We start from the raw sequence: 27883 nt of genomic DNA on the forward strand, positions 1-27883 counted from the left end.
AGAGGAAACGGTCGCCCGATGGGGCCCAATATGGCGGCGGCGACTTCCGCCTGTGAGACGATTACCAAACGGTATCGATTAATTATTAATTGGTTACAATAAAACTACCATTACATGTTTGTAGTCTACTGAAAATATTGCCACTGACTGACACAACCATGATTAGATGTAACATTAGATGTCATTGGAAACAACACACTTTAATAATTTTTTGCATAATTCAAACAATGAATTATGATTCCTCTTATTTTGAGAGCTACACAGAGCAGTGGCGTAAAAACTAATTATTCTGAACATTTTATTTCTTTAAAACATTTTGATATCATGTTTTAACCTTGTGATTGTATAGGAGGGGGAAAGTGGGAAAGTTAATCACCCGACCTTATAGATCTATTGTATCCCCCTTTCTTGAGTCTTTCTTCATATCAGGGTCATACCACAGTCATACCAAAGTTTATGACACGAATGGTTGTCATCTCGGCGCACTCAGTGATGACGTGTTCTGGCGTTTCCCCATTTTCACTACAGAATCTGACAGTGTCTTGTTAAAAACCCTGTGACAATCCGAAGATTGTTCTAACTAAAATCAGGGAGAATCTTTGATTTTTCTCGGTTGTAGGCATGTTGTAGGTCAGGAGAAGTTTCTTCAAGTGTCTTAGACCGTTGGAGAATTCACATTCCAAGTTATGGATGGAGTCTTCCAGGTTCTTGAGTTCCGCTTTAAGTTGGTTCCTACTTGGAAAGCAGAACGGTTCTGGCCAGTTAGGTTCTAAGAGTGTTCGCTCCTTTTCTAGCTTGATCTTTCATTTTTCCATTACCTTCTATCCCATACGTCGATAGGTAAATTGACTTCAGACATTCGATTGTCTGGCCTTCTCTATCTTTGACACTGGTTTTATCAATGTCCTGTCCTTCTTTTGTGTTTGTCATTTTTAAGAAATTAATTTAAATTTTAGTCTAAAATCATACTAATATGGACAGAAAATTATTGGTAAACAGTTATTTATTTATATTATTTTTTTATACAGGGTGGACCGAACTGTATTCCGGAAACTTTGGCAGCATACTCTGCAAATATAAAATAAGTAAAAAAGTTCGTATAATTGTAGATATGCCCAAAAATGCTTAGTTTCGGTTTGGTTGTTGATACAGGGTATAGAAGTTTCATTTTTATTTTGATTTTTCCGAATAATTTATAAAGTAACGTAAATATTTGGATGAAAATTGGTGTCTGGGAGTTTTTTTGACATGAGAAATTTAATTTTGATGTCAGTATGACTCCTACTTGTAGAGGGCGCTACCATACATATTTTTTAACTGGTTTGAAGAGTCATAACTTTTAATCCGTACCTGTATAAAACTACTGAGTAAAAAATAAGAAAAATAGCTACGAGTAATGGTTCTCGAGATATTTGGAATCGAAATTATCAATACCTGTCATCATTGACATAAATTAAACATGTTGACTAAATAGTTATTAGACTGAAATCATAAATTTGAAATGTTTTTGTGCCAAAAGTTCGACAGAACTTGTTTTATCATCATTTCTTCGCAGAAAAATTTATGATTAATTTAAAAAAATAAAAATTTCCCGAATTTATTACTTCAGGCAAATAACTATCTCCTCAACGTTTGTTTCCATTCTAAATATCTTGAGAACTTTTACCAAGAAATTTTTTTACAGTAAAAAGTCACGAAAATGTATATTTTTTTATACAGGTACGGACGAAAAGTTATTACTCTTCAGTTAACAGTTAAAACACAAGTAGGTGGAGCCCCCTACAAATAGGAGTCATATTGACACATCAAAATCAAATTTCTAATGTCAAAAAACTCCCAGACACCAATTTTCATCCAAATGTGGACGTTACTTCAGAAATTATTTGGAAAAAATCGAAATAAAAATGAAACTGCTACACCCTGTATCTCCGAAATTAAGTATTTTAAGACATACATTTATACGACCTTTTTTACTTATTTTTATCTGCAGAATATACTGTCAAAGTTTCCGGATTACAGTTCGGACCACCCTGTGTATTAGTTATACTAGATATTTTACACGATATTTGACAAGATGACAAACAGTATGGAAAACGTGAGGTTAATTAAGTTATTTAATTTTCTAATTTCAAACATATTTTAAAGTTGCCAAATTATGGTAGTTGTTTTTCAAAATAGTATTGTTAAACACAAATTTGAAATTAGAATTATATTAGTTTATTTTCATTTGAAATAAAACTTAAAATAGAATAGAATAGAATAGAATAATTTATTGATGTCAATACCATACAAATAGTGGCGTACATAAGTCAAAATATAAAATAAAATACATATATAAAACACAATTAACTTAAAAATTAACACAAAAGACATAAATTTTAAAACCATCATATTAGATGGGTATACAATGACATATATTCTAGTTAATACATTGTAATATAAATATAGGGTGGGAGTTTCCAGTTCACACATTCTGTTGTAGAAGGAATTTCCATCAAGTGAGATTAATATGTATATCACTTGAAAGAAACTCCCTCGTGTCATACAGTGGATTTTCAAGTAACCAGCCACGAACCCTGCCCTTAAACACCTTATCGGACAATAGTTTATACCCATCCGGGAGTTTATTGTAAAACTTCACACCCCAGTATCTAGGTCCATCTCGAGACCTTTCTAATCTATGTATAGGGATACTGAGGTGCTCCGCCCTACGAGTGTCATGAGAGCCGTGCTGAGCATTTGTGGGATATTTTTCCGTATTGGCTTTAACATATAATAGATTTTCCAATATATAAAGATTTGGGAGGGTAAGTATATTTAACATTTTAAAGGTTTCCCTGCAATCATCCCTGTAGCCCAATCCTCCGACAACTCTCACAGCCCTCCTCTGAAGCGCGAAAACCCTGCACCACTGAGGTGCGTGACCCCAAGCCAAAACAGCGTAGGACATCACAGAATGAAAAAGAGCGTAGTAAGCCGTCCGCAATACGCAACAGGAAACAGTACCTGAAAATTACGCAGAACGAAGAGCGCGCTTCTTAGCTTCTTGCATAGTTGCTCAATATGAGCATTCCATCTCATTTCACTGTCCAACTGAACCCCTAAAAATGGAACAGATTCCCTGGAGAAGCGACAGTCCTCAGGCACACTCCTCAAAGAAAAAATTACACGATTTGTTTTGGCCTCATTTAAAACTAGGTTATTTTTCCGGAACCAGTCAGCCGCCCTCGCTTGAGCGTCATCCGCGCCTCCCTCTAGGTCTTTTAGTTCTTTTCCTCTGACCGAGACCGCTGTATCATCTGCGAATAAAACGTAGTGGTCGTCACGTCGGATATGTGGTAAGTTGTTTATATAAATCAAAAAAAGTAAAGGGCCCAGTACTGAGCCTTGTGGGACACCATTTTTAAGAGGTCTTGGGTTCGACCACACACCATCAACGACCACTCTCTGTATTCTGTCCTCCATGTAGGATTTCAAAAGGGCAACACTACCCTCACTAAATTTATAATAGTCGAGTTTTTTAATGAGCAACTCGTGAGACACACAATCGAAGGCTTTACTTAAATCGCAAAATACCGCGCCTACATGTTCCCTACCCTCAAAGCCATCCAAGATGAATGACACGAGGTCCAGAACAGCCAGCACAGTGCTGCGTCCGGACCTGAAGCCGAACTGTTGGTCGTTCAGCAATAAATTCTCTTCAAGGAATAACGCCATTCTTGAGGCCATACATTTCTCAATGATTTTTGAAAAACAGGAAGCAGTGAAATCGGACGATAATTAGATATATCATTCTTGTCCCCCTTTTTGAATACGGGTACAACAACAGCCTCCTTGAGACAACATGGAAAAATGCATTCCCTAAAGCACAAATTAATTATTTTCGTTAGCGGTATAAGGATAAGCTCCCTTATCATCTTTATAATCCTAACACTGAACCCAAACTTGTCACGCGAATCTTTATTTTTTAAGTTAAGTATTACGTCCCTGACCTCATTAAAACCCACATCTCCGAACTTGAATTCCTCATCCGGCAGATGAGTAATCCGAAATGGAATATCTTGTGTAGAACACTGTCCATTTCCGATCAAGACATCCGCCACACTAGAGAAAAAATCATTAAAAAATAATTTAATAGATGATTTTTCAGTGTACTGAAAAAAATATCAAAAACAACTTGTTCGATAACGTACGTGAACGGAAAAAACTTGGCGCCTAATTTGGCGAAATCGCTGCCATTTAACGTCAATTACATGTAAAAAGAAATCGTAAACGATACCCGAACCGCCCTGTTATTACGATCCCACCCAAAATCGAATTATTTCCAAAAACAGGCTAATTTCTGTCGTCCTTCTGGGCAATTATCTTTTTTCGCGACATTTATAAAGACATTAAAACGTTTCGATGTTTTTAATGGTGCAGGGTCGAAATCGGATGATGGAAAACGTTCGATCTTCAATGTTAAATGTCCCACTATAAAAAACACATTAAAATTCTTTTAACGTTTCTAACTATTTTTAAATATTCGTTTATTATTATTACCGGTAACAACTAAATAGACATTGAATCAGGTGGCTTGCCACGGTTTTTATATCTATAGAGTATACTATAATTCTGGAAATAATGCAAAACTTAAAAATATTCATCGAAATGCTATTTATTTGGATGATGGTAAAGCTTTGAAAATTCAAATAGTTCAGTTTGTATAAAAAATAAAATTACCAGAACTTTTCTCCTTTTTTTAGAAAAAAATAAGTTAATAAAAAAGTTGCTTTTAAAGGGATAGTTTAAATATCAAAATATTATTATATCAACATATTGATATAGTCTAAGCAGCGTTTTTTTTTAACTTTTGGTTGCTTTTCAAAAAATACCTTTCTTCAAAAGATAAAAAACGCTGCTAAGACTATCAAAATGTTGATCTAATAACACTTTGACGTTTATACTATTACGCCAAAAGCAACTTTTTTCCAAAGCCTACCATGACTTCACCGAGGCGTCGTTTCTTATTCACTGTCAATGATATCTTAAATATAGTCTATAAAATAAATAACTTTGAATTTTGACCGTTAATTCTTACCAACACGGCAAATATAAAATCCCTCTGTCAAAAAAGTTACTGATATTCTTTAAATTGAGTGCCTGAACGAATCAGATCGGTAACTCTTTTTACTTTCGTGAAATAGAAAAGGAAAATAATAAAACAAGTGATAGTTTTTCCTCTTCTACCAAAAATCAACACGAAATGTCATAATTGTCAAAAGTAAAATGTCATCAGCTTTTGACATTTCTAAATATCAGACCAATGCCGTCTCTAATAGAACAGCCTCGGAGCGAGATTTATGACGTCACGCTAGTTAGATACTATGGATTAATAAATACGTGTTAGAATACATGGAAAACATAACTATTCCTCGTATTTTTGGTTTGTATTTTAATACGATTCAAAAATACGAGGAATAATTATGTTTTCCATGTATTCTACAACATATGTATTAATCCGTAGTATCTAACTAGCGTGATGTCATAAATCTCGCTCAGAGGCTGTTCTATTAGAGACGGCATTGCGTCAGCATGGCCGCAAGTTGCTAACCTAATAAAATAAACACTAAAAAAGCCCACGGGAACTGTCAAATTCAAAGTTATTCATTTCACAGACTATATCAGATATTAACACATCTGGTATAACGATATTTTGGTATATTTGATAATAAACTAATCGTTTCTATCTTATTTTTTATTAGATTGCTCATAATCAAGAGGGCTACTGTACCCATATTAAAAAATAATGTAATTAAGGGCTTAATTTTTCGTATTTAGTATAATTTTGCTAATATCTTCAGTTTGAAAGAGAATATCAAGATGCGGTTTTCGCTGACTTTTTAAGCTTTTATTACTCTTTAGTATGAGTTAAAGACAGCGCCCCCTAGTGTCTACATTCAAAAGCTTATTATTGTTATACGGTATAATATAGAGTAAAAAACGCTGTTTTAAACGAGCCCTCGTTTATTGGATTCTGATCATCCAGAGAGAGAGAGAGTCTGGAGTTATTAACATTTAAATAAAGACAGATCTAACCTTCCCCCACCACTTTATTTTAGCATATAGAGGAAAATGGTTCTAACAAAAAAACCGTTTTTTCTACCTCTATATGCAAAATATAAGAAACAACCCTCGTATAACCATTTAAGTTGTTTTTGTTTCCTATATTAATGTTAATACAGAGTTAAATTTAGCAAATCTTTTATCAAAATCTTTACTAAATTTCGATTAACATTGCCCGGCACAACGTTGCCAAATATGGTATCAAACTACATAATTTGAAGCACATGATTACAGCACTGACTTTCGAATAGCCAGCTATATTATGAATCCTCGCATTTTAATTGGGTTATAATTCTTTTTCGCGGCTTAATATTATTGAATATTAAATTTATTATTTAACAAAGCAGATATCGTAAATTATAGACCGTGAATCATAAGTCCGGCTTTAACACGTAATTTTGATTGTCCTTTTAATTTTTCATTGCCCTCAATTGTCTTATGTGATTACCCTAAATGGTCAAGCCAATATAAGTAAAAACTTGAATTAATTTAGTACAAGTAAGCAATGTCAAAAGCTACTAAAATGTAAAATTGTAATAGATTCATGTCAATTATGCTTTTCAAAATAAATTTAACTAACAAAAACCCATCTCAGGTGTGAAAAAATAAAATATTACACTAACACTACAAATACTTAAAAATTATTAACTAAAAATATATAAAAAATTTCTAAAACAACAAGAATTAAAAATGTTTCTGTATTTTATCTCACGATCAATAAATAAGTACCTAAACGACTTTAAATTATGACTGTTTTCTTAGAAATTCTTGTTATTAAGTAAAACCATTCATAAATATTTTCATACTAATTATGTACTATTATTTTGGCTGTATCCTGCTGATAAAACATTATCTCTTAAAATCAACTGCATACATTTTAAATCTCCTGCTAAATAACAGTAAACATCTTATAGTGTCTTATTACTGTGATATTGACTCTGCGTTTGCCTTGAAAATGACAATTTTATGGACAAAAATTTAATACCGGTTTCGGCAATCCGCGACATATGCTGGTTTATTAGGTATGTGTGCTAGTAAATACAAGGTGAACCAATAGAATTGTGATATAAAAAAAAACAGTTCCTGCGATTATCTATACGTAAAAAATATGAAATATATTATTGTTTTAATCGCTGAAATAATTATAAACCAAAAAAAATTAAACAAAGTAAGATTATTAATAGTAATAAAGATTATTAATGAATATAGTTGAATTCTCGGTTGAATTAGACAACAGCTGATGTTTTAGAAACATTTGCTTCTCGAGAAAACCAGCCAACCAAAGGATGATATGGATGGTTCACCAAGTATAAAACCCCTTCAACCATAGATAACACATGTCGAAATTTAGGAAAGTCCGTTATTTTACAAAAACGTAACGCACATTATCTCTAAAACGGGTTTCTCGTTTGAACCCCTAAGTGAATGTGAACCCCCTTGTTGAATTCTTAAATTGTAAAAAAAGGTACTTAAAATATAGTAGATCTTGCACTATATTTAATAAGTTATCTATAATGATTAAAAAACTGCAGTGAATAAAATTAATAAGTTATTTTTTGGAGAAATTTAAAAATATGAACTTATATAACTTATAGAATGTGTATAACGTAGGAGGTGGCAACAATGCATTCCTCATAAAGCTCTATAAACAAATTTTCGGAAACTGAACAAGCGGCACTCAAAAGTTTTTCAATATTATCCGGAAAATGTCAAGAAAAATATAAAATTTTCAACATTAAATCATGGGCGTGTTTCTGGGGTCGAACACTGGGGACACCCTGTATAATGTCAGGATACACTTCACAGGCTATTATAAAATGTGCCTTGTGCAACGGATATACAAAATCGCGATGTATTTCTTTTTAATGGTATTTTGCACATTTGTATAATTTATAATATACCGGGTGTGTCCCAAAAATGACTAACTCCTATAACTTTTTTATTTTTTTTTAGATAAAAAACAAGATTTGGTATGTAAGTATATGACATAAGTTAGGATTGACTGATGAATTCAATTGTTTTTGGTCACTTCCTGTTTCACCGGAAATGACTCCAACTTTTGATTTTTAAAAGGCACCCTCGATATTTTTTTACTTTATTCGATAAAAAATAACAGCCTGAATAGACTGACATATCATATGTCGACTTTTGACATTTTCGCACATGGTTTATTTGAAATTATAACTTGCTGTTCGTAAAGAAAATTTGACTCGAAATACCAAGTGTGTGGTATCAAATTATTCGTAAAAAAATGCTTTTTCCAAATATGCTAATGAGCCACCATCGTTCCATTTGAAAAATTTGAGATATGATTAAAATTACGATTTGAGCATTTTCTAACTGGCCAGGACAAGACAGTAAAAACATTGACGATCAAATCTATTTTGCCAAGGCTCCTTAATTAAGAATTAGTGTATTTAACATAGCCAGGGCACTCTAGATTGAATTTTAAAATACAATTTTTTATTAAGCAATAATGTCAAAAGTTGACATATGATATGTCATTCTATTCAGAATGTCATTTTTTATCGAATAAAGTAAAAAAACACCGAGGATGTCATTTAAAAATCAAAAGTTGTAGTCATTTCCGGTGAAACAGGAAGTGACCAAAAATAATTGAATACGTCAATCAATCCTAATTTATGTCACATACTAACATACCAAATCTCGTTTAAAAAGTTATAGGGGTGAGCCACTTTTGAGACGCACCGGGTATACAAAATTTTATTTTTTTTCACAAAAAGAACCTCATAGACGTGTTTTGGGGGTGGAAAAAATACTTGCCCTTATTAGCCTAAGTAACCCTCATAGCCTAAGTAATAAAAAGTTTCTTCAATATACGCGGAATATTTAGAAGACGTTTTCAAGAAACGTAACCAATATATCTCAAAATCAAAATAAGAAAATTGAGCATGCTTGGACTCACCTGATGATGAGCGGCTTTGTACAGGAACAACTTTGGTCCTTTGAGCACCATCACTGCTTGCTTCCAAGACCGGTCCGCGGCTCGCTGAAACCAAAACAAAATTCCGATTAGACGGACCAACGACAAGGTCATAACTGACCGCACCACCGCCGTCTCCAGAACGCGGAATACTTCCGGTCTCTCGGCACGGTGCCATTTTTGATGGCGCCTAGACAGTTTATCACAATAGAAAAAATGTTGTTGTTCGTTTTGAGTTTTATTTTCGCCGACCCTAAGAGATAGGTCGGGATTTTTAAGCCCTTTAAAGGGATGTATTGGTTTAACGATTATTTTATGAGGACTTGAAAATCATAAATCTGGTGTAGTATCGCGCTTTAGAACTATTTTACGAAGTGAAAAGAGAAAATAAAAACTTTAATCTCATCAAAAACAAAATTTAAAAAATGCCAAATCTCGCAACACAATTCTTCCACTATAAAAAGTTGTGAGATCTCATGTAAAACCAAGTCAGTTTAAAAAATGTTTATACCTCTGTGGCGGATTCATCTCTCCAAATACTTGTATTCATTTAAAACTTCCCAATATGGCGGACTTCAGTATGGGAGGCTTAAAAAACGAAAATCTCTAAACTGGAATCGACTGTAGTTCAAATCGTTCAAATTGATAATCTGTGGTAAATCCAATTGAAGTCAACTCTGACACTTGGCTGACATTGACGTTTACGGTTCCCTTTTCTAAATATTTTCATTATTTTTTGAGTTTTTGTAGAGACAGAAGGACATTGTATAGTATACTCTATATTAATAATTCTTTTTTATCCTATACTTGTTAGTTGACACATTACTTACTAGGTATAAAATTTAGTACTGATTCCAAACTTATAGTTGTGGTTGTGACATATTCTGATGTGTTTCTGGCAATTTAAAATAAGTTAATATTTAAACAAACATTTCTGGCTTTCCTGAGAGGAGTGTGAACACAAATTTAAAAAAGGTATAATGTGGATAATGTTCTGATTATTACAGTTTGCATGGATGTTTTTGTATGTTGTTATTTTTAATAAAGTATATTTAATGAGTTTTTGAGTATTTCTTTTTCACTCAGAGGATTGTGTTCTGATCTTTATATATAAATTTTCATAAATTATATCTACAAAATTTATTACCTCATAACTTTTTGCTAAAGACTTTGTAGTTGATACAGTTTAACAGTATATAAAAGAACTATTTAAATAAGATGTTTGAAAATATACATATAGCTGTTTTTGCACACATCAATTCAATTTGTGATTAACTGTACTGAAATAAAAACAAATTAAGAGAAATGAGGTGATCTATAAACTATAACATGAAACGCATCATCTCCTATTTCCAAGAGTCTTCTATTAATTTCACTTATTAAACAACTATAATTATTCAATAATCTTGATAATTCTAGGAGCTCTCAGATATCGTCAAAACATGAAAACAAAAATTCACTTCCTATTATAGTTCTTACGTCCCTTTTCTGAAATATAAGAAACAGGGGAGTTAATATTCTCACTGAGAAAGTTTATAAAATACCTTTAAGTAAAATCTCTTCGGATCTGCGGTAAAATACCTTTATTCTTATTAAATCATTTCAATAATCTATGTTTTTATTTATGACAACCACCTAATAACCTAACTTTAACGCCATCTTGACAATCCTGAAAAATGTTATTGTTAACCAAAGACTAAATCAATTTCTGAATTCGCTAACGCCAACTTATTTTTCATTAAAAAAAATTACCAATTTTCGTAACTAGGTCGGCCATATTGAGAAACTTTTAAAAGAATTGTACTATACTTCGCCACTGCAAGAAAATTTACAAAATAAAATAGTTATTTTTTGTAAACACTTCTGCGTTAAACCCAAATGGAAACTACTTGTCAGAAGTTAGGTTTACAGTTATACAAATTTACCTAAGAAACAAAAAAATGCTTAACGTTTCGGAAAATTTATATCTTTCCGTCGTCGGAAGCAAAAAAATACAAAGAATAAAGAAAAAAACTATTTAAAATATTTAAATTCAACTATTCGAGAACACTTTAGTTTTATAAAACAGATACATACGTCTACAAAAACCGTTGACGTTCTGTTAAAATAATATTATATCAAGTTAAACTTCAAAATTACCAATTACTACTGATAAAAATTACTTAATAAGGTAAAACCAAAAAGCCCCAAACTTTCTGTATGATTATTTTTAAATTTTACGTATGTTATGTTGATTTATGTTATGTTCTTTAAAATCAAAGAAGCGATTGCCATACATTACTAATATCTACAGATGCATGAGCAATACATTTATTTTTATTAGATTGTATTAAAAAAGCCTCTTTTATTTTTCTTTTAGAGGCTATCGCTTCTTTCATTATAATTTTGGCGTTATTAAAATTTATTCTGTGCCCTGTGTCCCATGAATGTCGACAAATCTTAAATTTGTGAAAATCTTCCTTTCTTAAATACTCTTTATGTTATTTAATTCTAACATTTAAGGGTCTAGATGTTTCACCAATGTAAAATTTATCGCATTCACATGGTATTTGGTATATTACATATTTTGTTTGTTGTTCTGTATTCATTGGTTTAGTATGTGATAAAATGGATCTAAGTGTATTTTGGGTTTTGAAAGATGTTCGTATGTTATATTGTTTTCCTATCCTTCTTATTTTTTCCGAAACGCCTCGTATGTATGGAATTGTAAGTTGTATATATTGTGTATTGTTATCGTTGTGTCTATGATTTCGGGTTAGTATTTCGTTTAATGTTTTTTCAATAAAATATGGTGGATAGTCGTTTTTTTATTAATGAAATCAACTTTGAATTATTGTATAAAGTCAATAATTGCCAATAGTATAAAGAATTACCAGCACAAATTAACGAACTAAGTATAGCCAATAATAAGATAGGTCTCAAATTAAATTTAGTAAAACCTAAAGTACTATACAACAAACTGATAGACAGAAAAGACATTGTAATAAATAGCACAACACTAGAAACAAACAACATGTAAACAAAAATATAAAGAACAAATAACACTGCCAAATCGATTGGCCCCAATCATTCTCGCATTACAAGATTGACAAAAAAACTCTCACATCACTTCACTAAAAATGTACGAAATTAGCCGGGTCCACTAGTTTCTAATGTTTTAAAACGCAATAAACACTAAAATAAATAAAAAAATACCTTTTAGGAGAATATTAAGTAAATACACTAATATATCTAAAGGTTCCCTCGAGAGCACTAAAACTATACTGGCGTCATTTTTACAATATCGCCATAAAATATACAATTGTTGGCTATCTCTAAAACCACTTAACAAGTAACGCCGTTTAAATTTAGCCATATAGACAAAATAAACAATAATTAAAGTCTGTTTACATACCGAATTATTGCTCATTTAATGTTGGCTACTCCCATGTTCGTGTAGGTAATAGATTCTGTCAAGTTAAATTAACATAAACCATTGTTTTATAAAGAAATACATAACAGGAGGTATACAATCTTCTAATAATATCTTTTAACAAAATACAAAAATAAATGAATACATTTTAATAAAAAGATTATCATACGTACTTTTTAGTTATATCAATATTAAGATATTAAATATAAATTAATGATTTTGCTGAAATAATATTTTATGTTTCTAAAAAATTTTTTTTATTCTACTTTTGCTTTCAATTCAACTAAATCGTTTTCTAAGAATAACATAGAAAGTAAAAATACCTAAATATGAGATCTGCGCTTCTAAGAAACAAAAATACGACAAAAAAAACAAGATGTTCTTTCAAAATCATGTTTGGGAATACGGTTGAGCAATTTTAATGCGGATATGGTTTATGTAATATAATGGGTTATAAAACAACACCAAATTTACGTATTTATTTCTAAAATTTGCTGATTTGTGACGAAGGTTATACTATATTCTTTCACATAATATCTATCTATCTTCTCACTTTTTTCTTTTTGTTCAACAAAATTTGAAGAATATAAAGTGTATCTATAAAATATTGCTATATATGTATGCAAATAACGCAAATAAGTTTATATACATACATACATGTTGAGGAAATTTCTCATAAAATATTTTTTTTTTAAATTATTATAGTAAAGTATTATAGAGTGACATCGTTTAATCTCAATCACCTAGCAGTGTGTCTGGTGATGATGTTATATATTCCAAAAATACCAAATTTTCAAACCTATTATACAGGGTGAGTCTTGAATAAGTGAAATTATTTTCAGGGGTAATATATTTCGATCCCAGGAACACGTCTATGAGTTTTTTCCGCAAAAAAAGATGTTGAAAATCGTGCATTTTCTTTTAAATTTTCCTGTATATTTTAGAAAACTTTTTAGAACTGCCTGTTCACCCAATTTTCACACGGTATAATTTGTTAATCTCTGATATTACCATGGTTACGGCACTAGAAGAGACTTTGAATAAGAAGACTAAGGAAGGAGCATAATGCTATCCATGTATTCATGCATGGTGGGCGGAAAAGCCACCATAAAAGCTCTCTAGGGTGGGGATCCTTGACAGTTCTGTTTGACGATTCATTTGACACATTTGAATTTGATTTGAAATTTTGTGGATTTGTCATTCTTTACGGAGCTTATTTTATGTTATTTATCATTTATTCTACTACTGATAGTTGTATAAAGGTAGTAAATCTAGCTGGAAATTGTGGCAGAACTTAAATTAACAGTGACACTATCGCGATTTATCGAAAAGACTCTAAAATAGTTGGTTGTGTAGCGTTAGATCTCGGCAAAATTGAGTGAAATAATGGAACAACTTTTCGCTAGTAAGTGACTATATAATATACATACGTGTAGTAAACCGATCATTTATGAAATTCACTTAAATTAACTAAATTATATATTTTTCTTGCATTTTTAGCTTTTATTTATTACTTGTCAAAGATTAGATGTCAAAGAATTTAGATACGTTAATTTGACTTACCTGCTTCAGTAGCGTATCGGATGTTTGTGTTAATAAATACTTATTATAACTTATCTATTTTTATTAGAATTATATATTTTATAACAATTTTAATAACTACCAACATTTATTCACAACGTAAAATAAAACAACAAATTATTGAGTCTACCCCACGTCTACCCTACATCATAGTTTTACATTTTTTAAATAAAATTAGAACGACACTGATAAACCAGAATTTAAGTCGGCCATATTTGAGGCCCATCGCGGTGTACCTAAGATTTTTGATATGCTCCTTCCTTAGTCTTCTTATTCAAAGAGAAGAGATGAGGATACAGAAAAAAATCGGTGGCTCCCAAAAGTTTTTAAGAATAAATAGATTTTTCTCGAGATAGAACTCGGTTATTTTGGACTTATTTGAAAAACGGTAAAGAGAAAACATGTTTCTTCGACATCTACTAACACTGAAAATATTTGCACTTATTTAGGACTCACCCTGTATATTTATTGTTTCAAATTCTAATTATGGTAAAATATTAAAGCTGTTTAAATTGAAATTTAATTTATCGTAAATTACTCTGTTTAGTTTTAAGCATGTTAAACATAAATATTACATTCTGGCAAAATCCAGTTTTCGCAAAACTCTGAGTTCATCTTGCTTCAAACATAAATAAATAAAAAGATGTATGTCGCATATTACGAATAGCAAATTGTTTTGAATAATATGAATTAATGACGTATGCATTAATAGTACAGTATAAATTCTGCAATATAAACAAACCTATTGTAAACTTGTTTAAAAAATGATCAAAATAATAGATGATTCATAGATATAGCTTATACTTTAATCAACAATATAATGTTCAAAATATCTTGAATATTCCCTATAAATCATACGAAAGATATGAAACACAAAATAAATTTCTAAATTTGTTATGCATTTACAGATTGTTACACAATCTGAAAAATACAGAATTTTATTATTTAAATAAGAAATATATTAATATAATTTATCTGCAAATTAGACCCCATCAAAACATATAAAAGTTAAAAATAAATTAGCAGTAAATTTATAGTTGCATTACGGAAAAATTTTTGGTAGGTACCTACGTATGGGAAATTTTTGAGTAAAATTTAATATAAATTAAATATAAACATATAGTATATTACACACACCACTAAAGACAATTTTATCTTAAAAATAAAATAAAAGATAAACTATACTAGTTCAACCATGATTAAGTACACTTTCTATAAAAGAATCCGACATTAATAACTAAATAAAAATTAAACGGGCCATTATTATACTCGTTTAAAATAGATCAATCAGATCATGACACGCCGATTATTTCTTTAGGGCATTAGACGGTATAAAGCGATAACAAAACCGGAAAGATGTTGATGTAATCGTTTAAAAGCGTTGAGAAAAGCTTGATATGTTTATGAATTTGAAAAAGAACAGGTCACTTAGTGTTTGTTTCCTTAATTACCGTTACTGTAAGAATGCATAGCTTCATTACATTTGATTGAAATTATAGTTTTATTAAAATGTGAAAATGTAAGCAATAAGTCTGTTCTATATTGGTGTACGTTCTTGCATTGGCTTTCATTTCTTCTTTACCTGAGTTTTTATTGCGATTTGACATACAAGATTTTTCAAAAAGTTCATGGCTTACTAGATATTTCGAAAAAAACAAATTTCGGCTATTTTAAAAATTGTCCCTAATTCTATTATAATCTAGTTTAGACAAAAAGTTTTCAGATAAAAGTTGTAGATAATCACATCCGTAATGAGTTTGTGTCCGCCAATTTTTTCTAAAGCCTGTCATTTTTCACATATGACACAAACATATGTTTTTTAAATGGAAACCATAGTTGGCCATGACTTCATAAAAACCGCCATTTTTTAAGCTTTTCAGCGATATATATAAGCTATATGTTTTTTTTTCGAAAAATGACTGAGTATACCCAATTATTATCATTTTTAAACAATTGCACAGAGTTAGCCATGGAAACAAGTTCAATCGTCGTTGCTCTCAGAAATGTGAAACTGTCACATCCAAACTTTGTAAACTAAAATTAACAAAAATTGTAAATATGAATTTTTCAAATGAAGAAAAGCGTGTAGGATTATTGGTAAACTATGGTTTCCATTTAAAAAAAAAACATATGTTTGTGTTATATTACAGTTGAGGATTGGAACGTTTGGTGTTACACAGCAAAATAAAACACTAAATCACCACAATACACCAAAACACTTTTACTTTTACACTGGACGCGCGTTTCGTTAACCATGTTAGCATCATCAGCAGATGATTATAAACTCAAAACGTTTCGCTAACCATGTTAGCATCATCAGCAGATGATTATAAACTAAAGTACAATCTACAAGTTGAGCGTTTATATGCTCGCTCAGTGGGCACCGACTGGGCGTGGCAAAATCTAGCCAACCGAGTCAGAGCCCACTGAGCGTAACAGTTAGATTTCCGCCACTAGAGTAGTAGGAACAAAGAACTTGAAGGAATTGGACCGTTGTCTCTGTTCATACTATCTTTACATTTATTAATTCTGATGCGTTCATATGCATCTAAGTGCCTGTAATTTGAGACTTGTTTAATTAATTTTAAATTATTAAGATCTATACAACGTTCTTTATCAACAATATGTTCGGCAACGCAAGATTTATCCGGTCTACCATATCTTATCTGAGCTCAATGTTCTTTAAATCTAGTTAATATTGATCTTCTAGTTTGCCCAACATATTGCTGATTACAATCTTTACAAGAAATTTCATAAATACCCGACCTTTCCAGTGGAGGCTTTTTATCCTTTGGATTACCTAATAATTGTTGTAATTTATTATTAGCACTATACACAAGTTTATAATTGACATTCTTAAAAATTCCTTTTAGACCACGGGATAACTCTCTATCAAACGGTATTGAAAAATATTTAGACGTATCTTTCTCCACTTGAAGTCTTTTTTTTTCAGTTTATAATCATCAAAAGTCCCTTTTTCAGTTTATAATCATCTGCTGATGATGCTAACGTGGTTAGCGAAACGCGCGTCCAGTGTAAAAGTAAAAGTGTTTTGGTGTATTGTGGTGATTTAGTGTTTTATTTTGTTGTGTTATATGTCAAAAATGACAGACTTTCCAAAAAATCGGAGAACACAAACTCATTAGGGATGTGATTATCAACAACTTTATCTGAAAACTTTTTGTCTAAAATAGATTATAATAGAATTAAGGACAATTTTTAAAATAGCCAAAATTTGTTGTTTTTTTTTCGAAGCCATGAACTTTTTCAAAAATCTGAAAGGCGCATATTTATAACCCCTTAAAACTGCAATTCTTTCCCCATTTAACCGACTCTCTATTTCCAGTAGTTTCCGAGATACCCGTAGAGAACATCGTAGGAAACTCACCTTGTATATCATACTCGTTCATTAATTTCAGAAGCAAAGTACAGCGTAAAAGTAAAACAGAAGAAGAAGCTTCCGTTTGATGTAATTGAAGACCGCATCAATGTCATTTATAGATCCAGAACCCTTCTTCAGTGCTGAAAAAACAGTGATTTTCCAACAAATCTCTTAGTGTGGTGAAAAAATTCACCAAAGCAAAAACAGGTGAAAAAGTTCATAGTAGAACATTCGCCAAAATATACGGTAGACCTGATAATCAAACACAGAAAGACTGTCAAAACTGTAGTGGGTCTACTAACATAAAATTGAAAGCTCAATAGGCATGGTAATAGGCATGGAACTGATGGACGAAGCACTATGCATTTACAAAAGCATCAGTTCAAAGACTTAAAAATCTCAATTTCAACAGAAATGATCTAAGGCCCTAGCATGTCGATATTGCAAAAACTACATCGGAAATAATGTGTGAGACATAATCTGCAAAATAATTCTATACACAGTTAAAGATTAAACTTATCGCGCAATGCGGTGAGGAAGATCATAAGTTTCATAAGGGTCACTGGACAACTTTAGTGTTTAATAATATATTTAAATAGATCACTAGCGTAAGGAACTTTATTTTACATCTACATCGACCTCAAATATCAATAAACGAATACACCAAATGTTTAATAATATGCACCTGTACACCCTAAAAACAAAGAACTTTATAACTATGTTTATGACTAATGACAAAATACTTCTCTATAGTGACCAACCAAACAAAAACCGGAAAAAAAAATTCGATAATTTTGAAAATTAATAAGTTACAAATAATAAAATTTTTAAAGCTCTCAACATGTGAGACTGTCATTAATATATGATATTTTTATTAACCAGCTTCTCATGAACTAATGTATACTGCAGACTGTCTAATATCTACAGATACAACTCTAGTATTATATCCAATGTGACATATGGTCTGCATTACAATTTTATATTTTCCATTATTAGTTAAAATTATTAAACATAAAGTTTTGTAGGAGTGGTATGAAATTAAATACTTTATGTCTTGACTGCGTAGCTGTATTCAATTACAAAAAGCAATTATTTGTCAAAAATAATTTAATATACAAAACAACGTTATGCCATGTAGGCGTGGACTTTTGTTCAGATATTTAGTGGCCATCTATATTGCAAATTTATTTGAATCTCTCTATAAAAAGATTAATGAAGGAGTATAACGCTATTCATGTATTCATGCCTTAGAGATGGAATCGACATCATAAAACCATTCTGACAGAGTTCTGTTTCAAGTTTGAAATGACACAAAAATTAATTTGAAAATTTTCAGATTTTCTGAGCTGTTATATTATTTTTAGGTATTCTACAATAATTGGTTTTATTCAGAGGTACTAAACCTAGAAGAAAACTGTGTCAGAACTTAAATTAACAGCAACATTATTGGAAATTCTAGAAAAATACTGTGAAATAGTCATAGTTATGCAGAGTGATAGATCTTGGTCTAAAATCGAAATAAATAATTTTGGGTAGTAAATAACTATAGAGGGTGAGTCTTAAATATGTGCAAATATTTTTAGAGTGGTATATATCTCTCCAGGAACATGTCTAGAAGGTTTTTTCGTAAAAAAAGATGTTGACCATCGTGCATTTTCTTTTATATTTTACTGTATTCGTATTTCGTTCCTGTATTTTCCAAAACTTTTTAGAACTGCCTGTCCATCGCAAATTTTCCCACTGTATATTTCTTAATCTTTGATATTACCGCACTAAAATACAGAAAAAAATCCGGTGGCTCTCAAAATTTCTTAAAAATAAAAAATTTGTTTTTTAATTTTCAAATTTGAATAACTCGGTTATTTTAGACTTATTTAAAAAACGGTAATGAGAAAATATGTTTCTTTTGTCAAGTTCTACCAGCCCTGTAAATATTTGCACCTAATTAAGACTCACCTTGCTTTTGTCTACTACTTGTCGAAAAATAATTAGGATACATAATTTGAATTTTTCATTTTTGGAGGGGTTTCAGTAGCGTAATTGATATTTTTGTTATTCAGGAATTATTATAACTGATCTATTTTTAATAGAAATATATTTTTTAACAATTTTCATAGCTACTAACATTTACTGACAACATACAACAAATATCAATAAATTACTGACTGAGATAGATATTATAAACTGATTAGTAATGAATGTTAATTATTATTATACTCTGTTTTTTTTTGTCAGGTAAGATTTCGACAGACGATGACAGAAAAAAAGCAGATGACGTCCCATACCAATCTATTTATTTTTCTAAAAAAAGTTTCTAATAATTTTTAAGTTAACTATAGATGGGTTTAAATATAAATCCGTCATACGTCGTCTCTTGTTGTTTTTAACCAGTTTTATTGGTTTATTTTAAAAATCACTGATCGTATTTCAGTTTTATTGGTTTGACGGAACGATGAACGACAAACGGACGCCGATGCGTATGAACTCGCCTTTAGATTTTTGACGCTTGTCAAAGTCTTGCCAAATTATAGGTTATAATGTTGTAAAATACCCTGCGTTTTAGAAGATGATGCATTTTGATTCGTGTTATTACGTGTGTTTTGTGTCTTTTGAAGTCAAATGGAGGAAAAATCGAGTGAAAATTAACTTTAGACCCAGAGCACAGTTTATGGTTAATACTCGCTAATACTCGCTCGTTAATACTAGAAAGTCTTATACATCAATAAAGTTACCATCAATAAAGTTCGTATACCATCTCGTCGTAGATAAGTGCATCTCGAATATGGTAGAAGAACCTTACTAAACACATACTATAAACTGGAGTATCTGTAAAATATCGGCATCACACGATAGGTAAATAATGGATTTTAGTACTGCAGAAAAATAATGTCAGAAGGTACTGGTTTAAAAAAATTAAGATTAAAGTTAATTAATCAACCCTTAAGGCATAAAATTTGGTAAGTGTTATTATTAATAAAATAGTTTGTTTTATTTATGTTGTTTTATTTATTCCTGTGGAATATTACAAATTTACAAGTACATAAGTTATATTAATAAATATAATCATAAATGCCGAAAGTTTCATAAAGCTTGAAAGTAAGAAATAGTTCTTTTTTATATTTTTTTGGTATGTGTTGTCTTGTTCTTGTTTGTTTTGTATTAAACACATACCGTTTTTTATTAAATAAAATAACTCGATTACATTTTTTCAGTTTTATACAGTTTCTTTCACAATATTTTGAAGTAATCACTTGTCAGTCAAATTTTAAATATATTAATTTCCTGCTATGCGTTATAGTTGTACCAACTTATTTCTTTGTAAAATAAAATAAACTACTTTGAAATTAAAATGACAGACACATTTATCACTGTCAAGGATCTTCTCGTTGGACAGACTATATATATTTTTGTTATTTTTAGCCCTATTTTCATCAATTTTTTAGGAACCTGTATATAATTATATCAACTTTAATTTGCAAACTCAGTTTTTATAAACTTTAGTATTTGGCGTATTATACAGGGTTAATCGAGGAGTTGTTTTTTCCCCTTAACTTTAAAACACCCTGTGCAATAATTTCCTGTGTAAATTTTCCTAAAATATAATTTTACGGTATTTTTTGGATCATGTTAAAATATGCATTGGTTAATTTTTAAGAGCGAAATGAACTTGACACCAACAATTTGCAATATTTTCAATTAAATCATTTTTTTTAAGTTATTTTTCAATATGACAAGCAGGTAAAAAAACAGCCCCTCGAATAACCCTGTATAATATACCAAATATTAAAGTTTATAAAAAACTAAACTAAGTTTTTTATAAACGAATTAAAGTTGATATTTGATAATTATGTACAGCTTGCTAAAAAATCATGATAATAGGGCTAAAAATAACAGAAATATAACACCTTAAAATTGACTAAAAATTTCTCCGTTGTGTTTTTTTTCTGAGTGTATTTTTACACGTTTTAAATTACATTAGGGGACTGATACCAGAGAATTTAAGTCAATCCCTTATCGCGCTCCATCTAAATTTGCTGATATGTTATGTTCCTTCCCTAATCTTTTTATTTAAAGGTAGATATAAACTGTATGATCAGTAACGAATGTTAATAATTATTTCTTAAAAATAAAAAATAACGTACAGTATCGTGTACGTATATGAAGAGTTTTATATTTTTTTTTAGATTGACGTTATAATTTTTTCTTCCAACAAATTTAACGACATTTCCTTAATCTCTACAAACCACTCACCTTGCCGTCAATCTCCAGGATCTTGCAATGCACCAGCCCTTCGCGCACCACGTCGCTAGGTTCCGTCTTCTTGTAGGACAGGGGAGGGCTCAAACCCGCCGACGCTCTGTCTCGTTCCAGCGACACGCTGCTGCTGCTGTTGGCGCTGCCACTGCCGCTACGGGAGAGAGAAGAAAATTAGACGATTAGAGACGGATGCAAAGATCGCGGTTGGCCGTGCGGCATCGCCGCCGCCGGTTTCCGAGAAAAATTATCGCGGCTAATGAGCGTTTTGGCGAATTTCGATACCGATCGGACGGAAAATGGGACGAGGAGTTGTTTTGAGAATGATTAGGAGATAATGAGATTGATCATGATTTTCGGTGAGATCTTTCTGGTATATACAGGGTGTGAATGAATAAGTACCAAAACGCGCGGGATGGATGAATAATTATTAAAAATAACGTTGCTTATTTTAAATATAGGGTGGTCCAATTTGTATTCCGGAAACTTCGTATTATGTAGGATATTGTGCAGATAAAAATAAGTAAAAAAGTTTTTATAAATGTACAGGGTTCGGCAATAGTGAGTCGGGCATCGGTAGCTGCTATAATAAAAAACTTAAGAATTTTGTATAACTGCAAACCAAAAGTATGTACTACGATAAATTTCGGGAAAATATTTTAACTTCTATAGGGTGGTTCAAAAAAGTGTGAGTGGATCGGGATGATTTTTCTTAATGGAACACCCTGTGTATTTTTGCATTTTTGGCTTCCTTTCAGATCACTTTACATAATCCTAAGATATGAGTAAATATATTTCGATAGTTTCAGAGATATTAATAATTTAATAAAAAATATATTTTTTTCAGCCTTTTTTAAAAAAATTATTAAAAATACCAGAACTGTCCTGAAATCAAAACTAATATTAGGTATTTACTTTAGATGGTCTGTAATTACTTTGTTATAACTATGGTGATCGTAAATCATACAGGATGTTCAAAATTCTACGCCAAACTTTCTAAAATATAAAATAATAATTTTCCTTGTTTTTTTTTTCCTGTATATTATTTTTTCAATAGATGAAGAATTAAAAAATAAACATTTTTTTTATTTAGAGTATTTCATTAGCCCAGTATTTCAAAATGTTTAACAGTTTCGCAGATATTCGCGGTTTTATATTTCATATGGCATTTTCCACAGTAAATTTTTATCAGAGCCACTCAATGATTTTTCTCTCGTATTTTAGCGTTGAAAAAGTCATATAAAATAATATTTCGTGTATCTGCAAAACCATTAAAAATTTTGAAATACTTTAAATACAAAAAATGTTCATTTTTACGACGCACTATTGCCGTACTCTGTATAGCTATTAATTTTCTTATAAGTAGTTAATTTTATATTATTTTATAAGTCGAAAATATTGTGATTTTATTTAACCCCAATGCAATATGAGAAAATACCCCATATGAAAAAACCCTTATTTTTGAAAACAGCAATCGCCTCACAAATTTTAGATCTTATTTATTTACACCCTATATATAACACGTGTTTTCTTTGATGTTTATTTTTTTGCTCTGTTTTTTTAATGCATTGACCGTTAAATAGGTTAGGTCGGGAACTAGTCGCATAGGCAAGTATTCCTGGCAATCACATCAATCTCTAAATAAAAATATTTTTAAGTTCCGTAAATATCTAAAATTAATAGTATCTTTGCAATTTTAAAGGCATACCTCAAAATTCATTGATATTATAAACTTTGATACCAAACACTCCATAGCCAAAAAATTACCTTTTTAAAAATCCATTTCGGACTTTAACAGCGAAAAAGTCTATAAAAAATCATATAATAATGATGTTAAAGATACTGATCTACCGGGTGCCTCTCAAAAGTGGCTCACCCTTATAATTTTTTTATTTTTTCAGATAAAAGCAACCGAGATTTGGTATATTAGTATGTGACATAAATTAGGACTGACTGACGTATTCAATTGTTTTTGGTCATTTCCTGCTTCACCGGAAATGACTACATCTTTTGATTTTTCCACAAAATAAAAAAGTTATAGGGGTGAGCCACTTTTGAGACGCACCCGGTATGTGAAACATCTATTTAAAAATATTCGAAATGAGTAGAACCTTTTTTTACCCCAATTTAGCTATCAAAAAGTGATCTCCACTATTTTTTTTCAAAAGAAAACCTACCATTTTTATTTCATTACTGAAAAAAATTTTCTAAACATTTTTTTATTTTACATGTTACTATGCCATATTTTATTTAAATTTACTTTAAAGCGTATTTTTTCTGTAATTTAAATATGTTCAAAATTAAAGAAACTCTTCATAATTTCAGATAGCAGGTTATATACACATAGCTATTTAATATAAATTAGCCCAAATTTAACTTAACAAAACAGATACATTTCACAAACAAAACTATCATAAACAGATCAAACAAAATAATCTAATTTGTAACAATAAACTGTAAAATAAAATTGCTAATATCACAAGTAAATATAAATATACCCTTTCTCAGAAGTTACATGATACTTTGGTAACGGAAGGCAAACGAATTTGTATTATCTATATCTATTTGATAACAGAAAAATTCTTCAAAAAATCTAGAATCCTAATTTCCTGATTAAACAAAAAGACTCGGAAAAAGAAAATGAACTTATTAGTCACCTTTTCAGTGATAAACTTTTGTAAAAAACACTTTCTTTTTTCATATTACGACATATTATTAGCACCAATGAGTCTTTGAGCTTTAACACCTTCTTGGAAAATTTATATATGTGAAAAAACCACCAACAAAATTCTGCAACATGAACTACTTTTACTTTTTCCAAGTAAAAGATATAAACGATTTAATAACTTTCATAAACACATTTATGTGGTAAAAATCAATCCAGTTTAAAAAATTGTGAAGAATTAAATATATTTTAAAAAATGCCAAAATATTTACTAAATCGATAAATCTATATCAAAATCTTATACAGGGTGGCCCATCGAAAACGTTCCGCAAGGCATAACGGTCAAGGCAATTTTTTTCAGAAAATCCAAAAACACGTCAATTTTGTTTGTGAGGGGGACAACTTTTGCCCCAAAAATGATTGCAAAATCTTCAACCCTCTAAGCGGGGGTGCTATCCCCCAACTTTTTTCAATTGGGAAGGGGGGTCAAGTGGCGCCGCAATGAAAAAAGCTTTCTACTCTCTATATTTCCCCGTTTCGTTTTTGAGAATCGGCCGAGTCATTGAGAAAATATGAAGGATTGAAATTTGAAAAATGTATTTAAACATTTATCAGAGTAAAGCTTGTTTCATATAGACGCGAATTGCGATTTTGCGAAACTGCTCTCATTGGTCCAATTTTACTGATCATGGCGGCGCTGTCAGAAATTTTAAGATTTTGGCAATTCGCAAGATTTAAAATTTGGAGGGCGGGAACGTTAAAGTGTTTTCAACTTTTTGCGAATATTCGCGCGATTTTAAGGTACGCGTTTGCGCAGAATGGTGTTGTGATCCGGTTATCGATTATTTTGACGACGCTGCCGCAAAGTAACTGAAAGCATTTCTCCAGTTGAAATGGGTTCTCGTACATAATATGTTTTTGATATATATGGCGACAATTTTTCAACTTCAACCAAGTTATCAAACTCCTATACAGACAATCTGTGAAAATTCCTAAATTTTTTCTCATTTTTCTTCCTTATTTTTTGAATTAAACTGCGACAAGCACCTTGTTGCTTACGAAATTTGAATATTTCACATGTCCCAAATGGCCCATAAATGACCTATAAACCTGTGCTATAAACCCATTCTCTTCTACGTTTTAACAATAAGTAAATGGCAATTTTACACCTTATTCTATTCCAATCCCACAATCGTAATCGATATTCATAATTATTAAACAAATTTAAACTCATATTGTATGCTATAAAATATAAAATAAAGATCGTAAACACGAATAAATATGTATAAAACAAATTAACTTATCTCAGGTTATGATTTTTTTTTGGTAACTTTCAGTGGAGCAAAAATGAAATGTCCCTAAAAATTCGCGACTGTATGAAATAGGTCCAAATTTTGCGAATATTTTTTGGCGAATCGCTTTTCACAATTCGCGATTCGCGTCTATATAAAACAAGCTTAAATGATAAGGATAAATTCCTTCGACCAATTTGCTGTTTTTTTATTATTTCTAGATGTTTACGACTTGTGTCTAGCCCTAGCAGGCAACTATTAAATCCGACCAATCACGTTAGAGTTTTTGAAAAACAGAAATGAATTAACACACTCCAAATAACCACGCTAACCAACCTGATTGGTCAAGCCTAATAGTTGAATGCTAGGGCTAGACACTTCTATGTTTACGCATTTTTTCACTTGCCCAAGGTTGAGCGATCAGGTGCGGTAGTTGCTAGATAGCTGTTCTGTGAGATGTGCGTTGAAGTTCTTCTCAATCTCGTTAAACTTTTTAACAATTATGGTGTACTCATTTGCAGAAAAAGTCTAAATAATCGAACTTTATTTTAAAAATAATGAATGTGGCAATCGGTTTGCGCAGATATTCAATGAACGCCATCTTGACAAACACCTTTATGGCAAAATTATTCGCGAGTTAGTAGCAAAATTTAGCGAAACTGATTCCGTTATGAATAAAAAGACGCAGAGGGAAAATATTGTAGTAAATGAAGCTATGGACGTATTCGTATTGGGTCAAGTTGCCATGGATAGTACGCTGAGTACAAGAAAATTAGCCAATGAGACCGGCGTGAATCGTACAAGTGTCCAAAGGATATTAAAAAAGCACAAGTTCCACCCGGACAAAATTCAGTTGGTACAAGAACTCAACGAAGACGATTTTGATCTGAAAAAAAAATTACCCTGGCCGTTATGCCTTGCGGAACGTTTTCGATGGGCCACCCTGTATAAAATTTTAAGGTGCAAGTTTTTTTTTGCACCGGTGAGTGTATTTACTTACTAAAAAATCACAGTATGGAGTTATATTAGTAACATCATTGATATAGGTACAGATTTAGGTCAATTCTGAACATTTTACCAGTCGAAAAGTTACTCTTACTCTGATTTTATCTAATATGTAAATCGTCAAAGTGAATTCTGAAGTATGATTAATAATTATTAATTAATGAATTAATTATTATATTTTTTGTTATAACTGTCTTTAATAGATTACTTTTTCAAGTAAAAACATTTTTATACATATTACTAAATTCATGATGTATGAGTCTACTTATTCACACAAAAATTTCACACTCGTTAATTTCTATCCTATCGAATGTTATATGTTAATGATTCATTTTATTATTAGCTGAAATGTTGTTCAATTAAAAACTATATCAGACCGGTAGTAGTGGGTTAGATTGTTAGATTAAAGAAAAAAGCCGCAAGCTGTGCAAGCAAATGACACACGAAAGCTCTCACCCTTTAGAGGATGCGGATTCCTCAAACATTTTGCGCAGCTGGTCAATGTCTCCCCAAAATGGGGACGGTTGCCATTTCCTATATCGGCTAACAGAAAAAAATAACACTATAAAACTCAAAAAACAACCGAAATTTTTCATCAATTTCTCCTTGGATATAATAAAGTTTTTTAAGAAATTTGGTTCAGAACCGCCATAATATTGTCAAGAATAATGCCTAGACAAATGTCTGGACCATCCTGTACAAATGTACAGGATGGTCCTAAAAATTATTGTAAGATTCATATTTACGATGAATCTTATCTTCTTTCAGGTCAAAATTTTTAGCAACACCCTGTATACAGGGTGTCCCAGGCTGAGCGTGCATTAGAAGTTTCTAGAGAACTGTAAGATCTAGATCGGAGATTTTTTGCACATCATCGTTGTTTCACAATGAGATCTATCGATTAAAAATATTTTCAAGATGGCGGCACTTCCGGAAAAACCGGAAGTTGGCAGTAACTTTCTTAGTTTAAATGGACACCCCTACTTTTTATTGCATATTTAAATTCTCTCTAAAATTTTATAAATTTTGATATCAAACAGTCTATATCTGACATTAACCGTTTTTGAGAAAAAAATGTTTTTCAAGGAAAAAACTGCCTGTCAAAAAAATGTGTTAGCCTGAATGTCAAATTCAGTGATTACCACAGCCACTGTGACATAAAGAGAAGACACGTGGCTCTCTATTTCAAAAATTAAATTGTTTGAATATCATATAATATTGCCCCTAGCTGTCATGGAATTGA

At 31.1% G+C, this 27883-nt stretch overlaps 1 protein-coding gene across 1 annotated transcript in view; it reads right to left on the reverse strand.

Annotated features, from left to right (window-relative positions):
- The window catches only part of LOC115878791 (rho GTPase-activating protein 21-A-like), a gene marked incomplete at its 5' end in the record, with an annotated part of 101461 nt that overhangs the window by 44616 nt on the left and 28962 nt on the right, over positions 1–27883 (reverse strand). Inside the window, 3 exon segments of the mRNA XM_030895397.1 lie at positions 9032–9115; positions 21676–21832; positions 27097–27183. Coding sequence (XP_030751257.1) covers positions 9032–9115; positions 21676–21832; positions 27097–27183 — 328 coding nt within the window.

This window comes from Sitophilus oryzae, unplaced genomic scaffold (assembly GCF_002938485.1).
Source record: "Sitophilus oryzae breed Bouriz unplaced genomic scaffold, Soryzae_2.0 scaffold_1525_pilon_pilon, whole genome shotgun sequence".
Lineage (NCBI taxonomy): Eukaryota > Metazoa > Arthropoda > Insecta > Coleoptera > Curculionidae > Sitophilus > Sitophilus oryzae.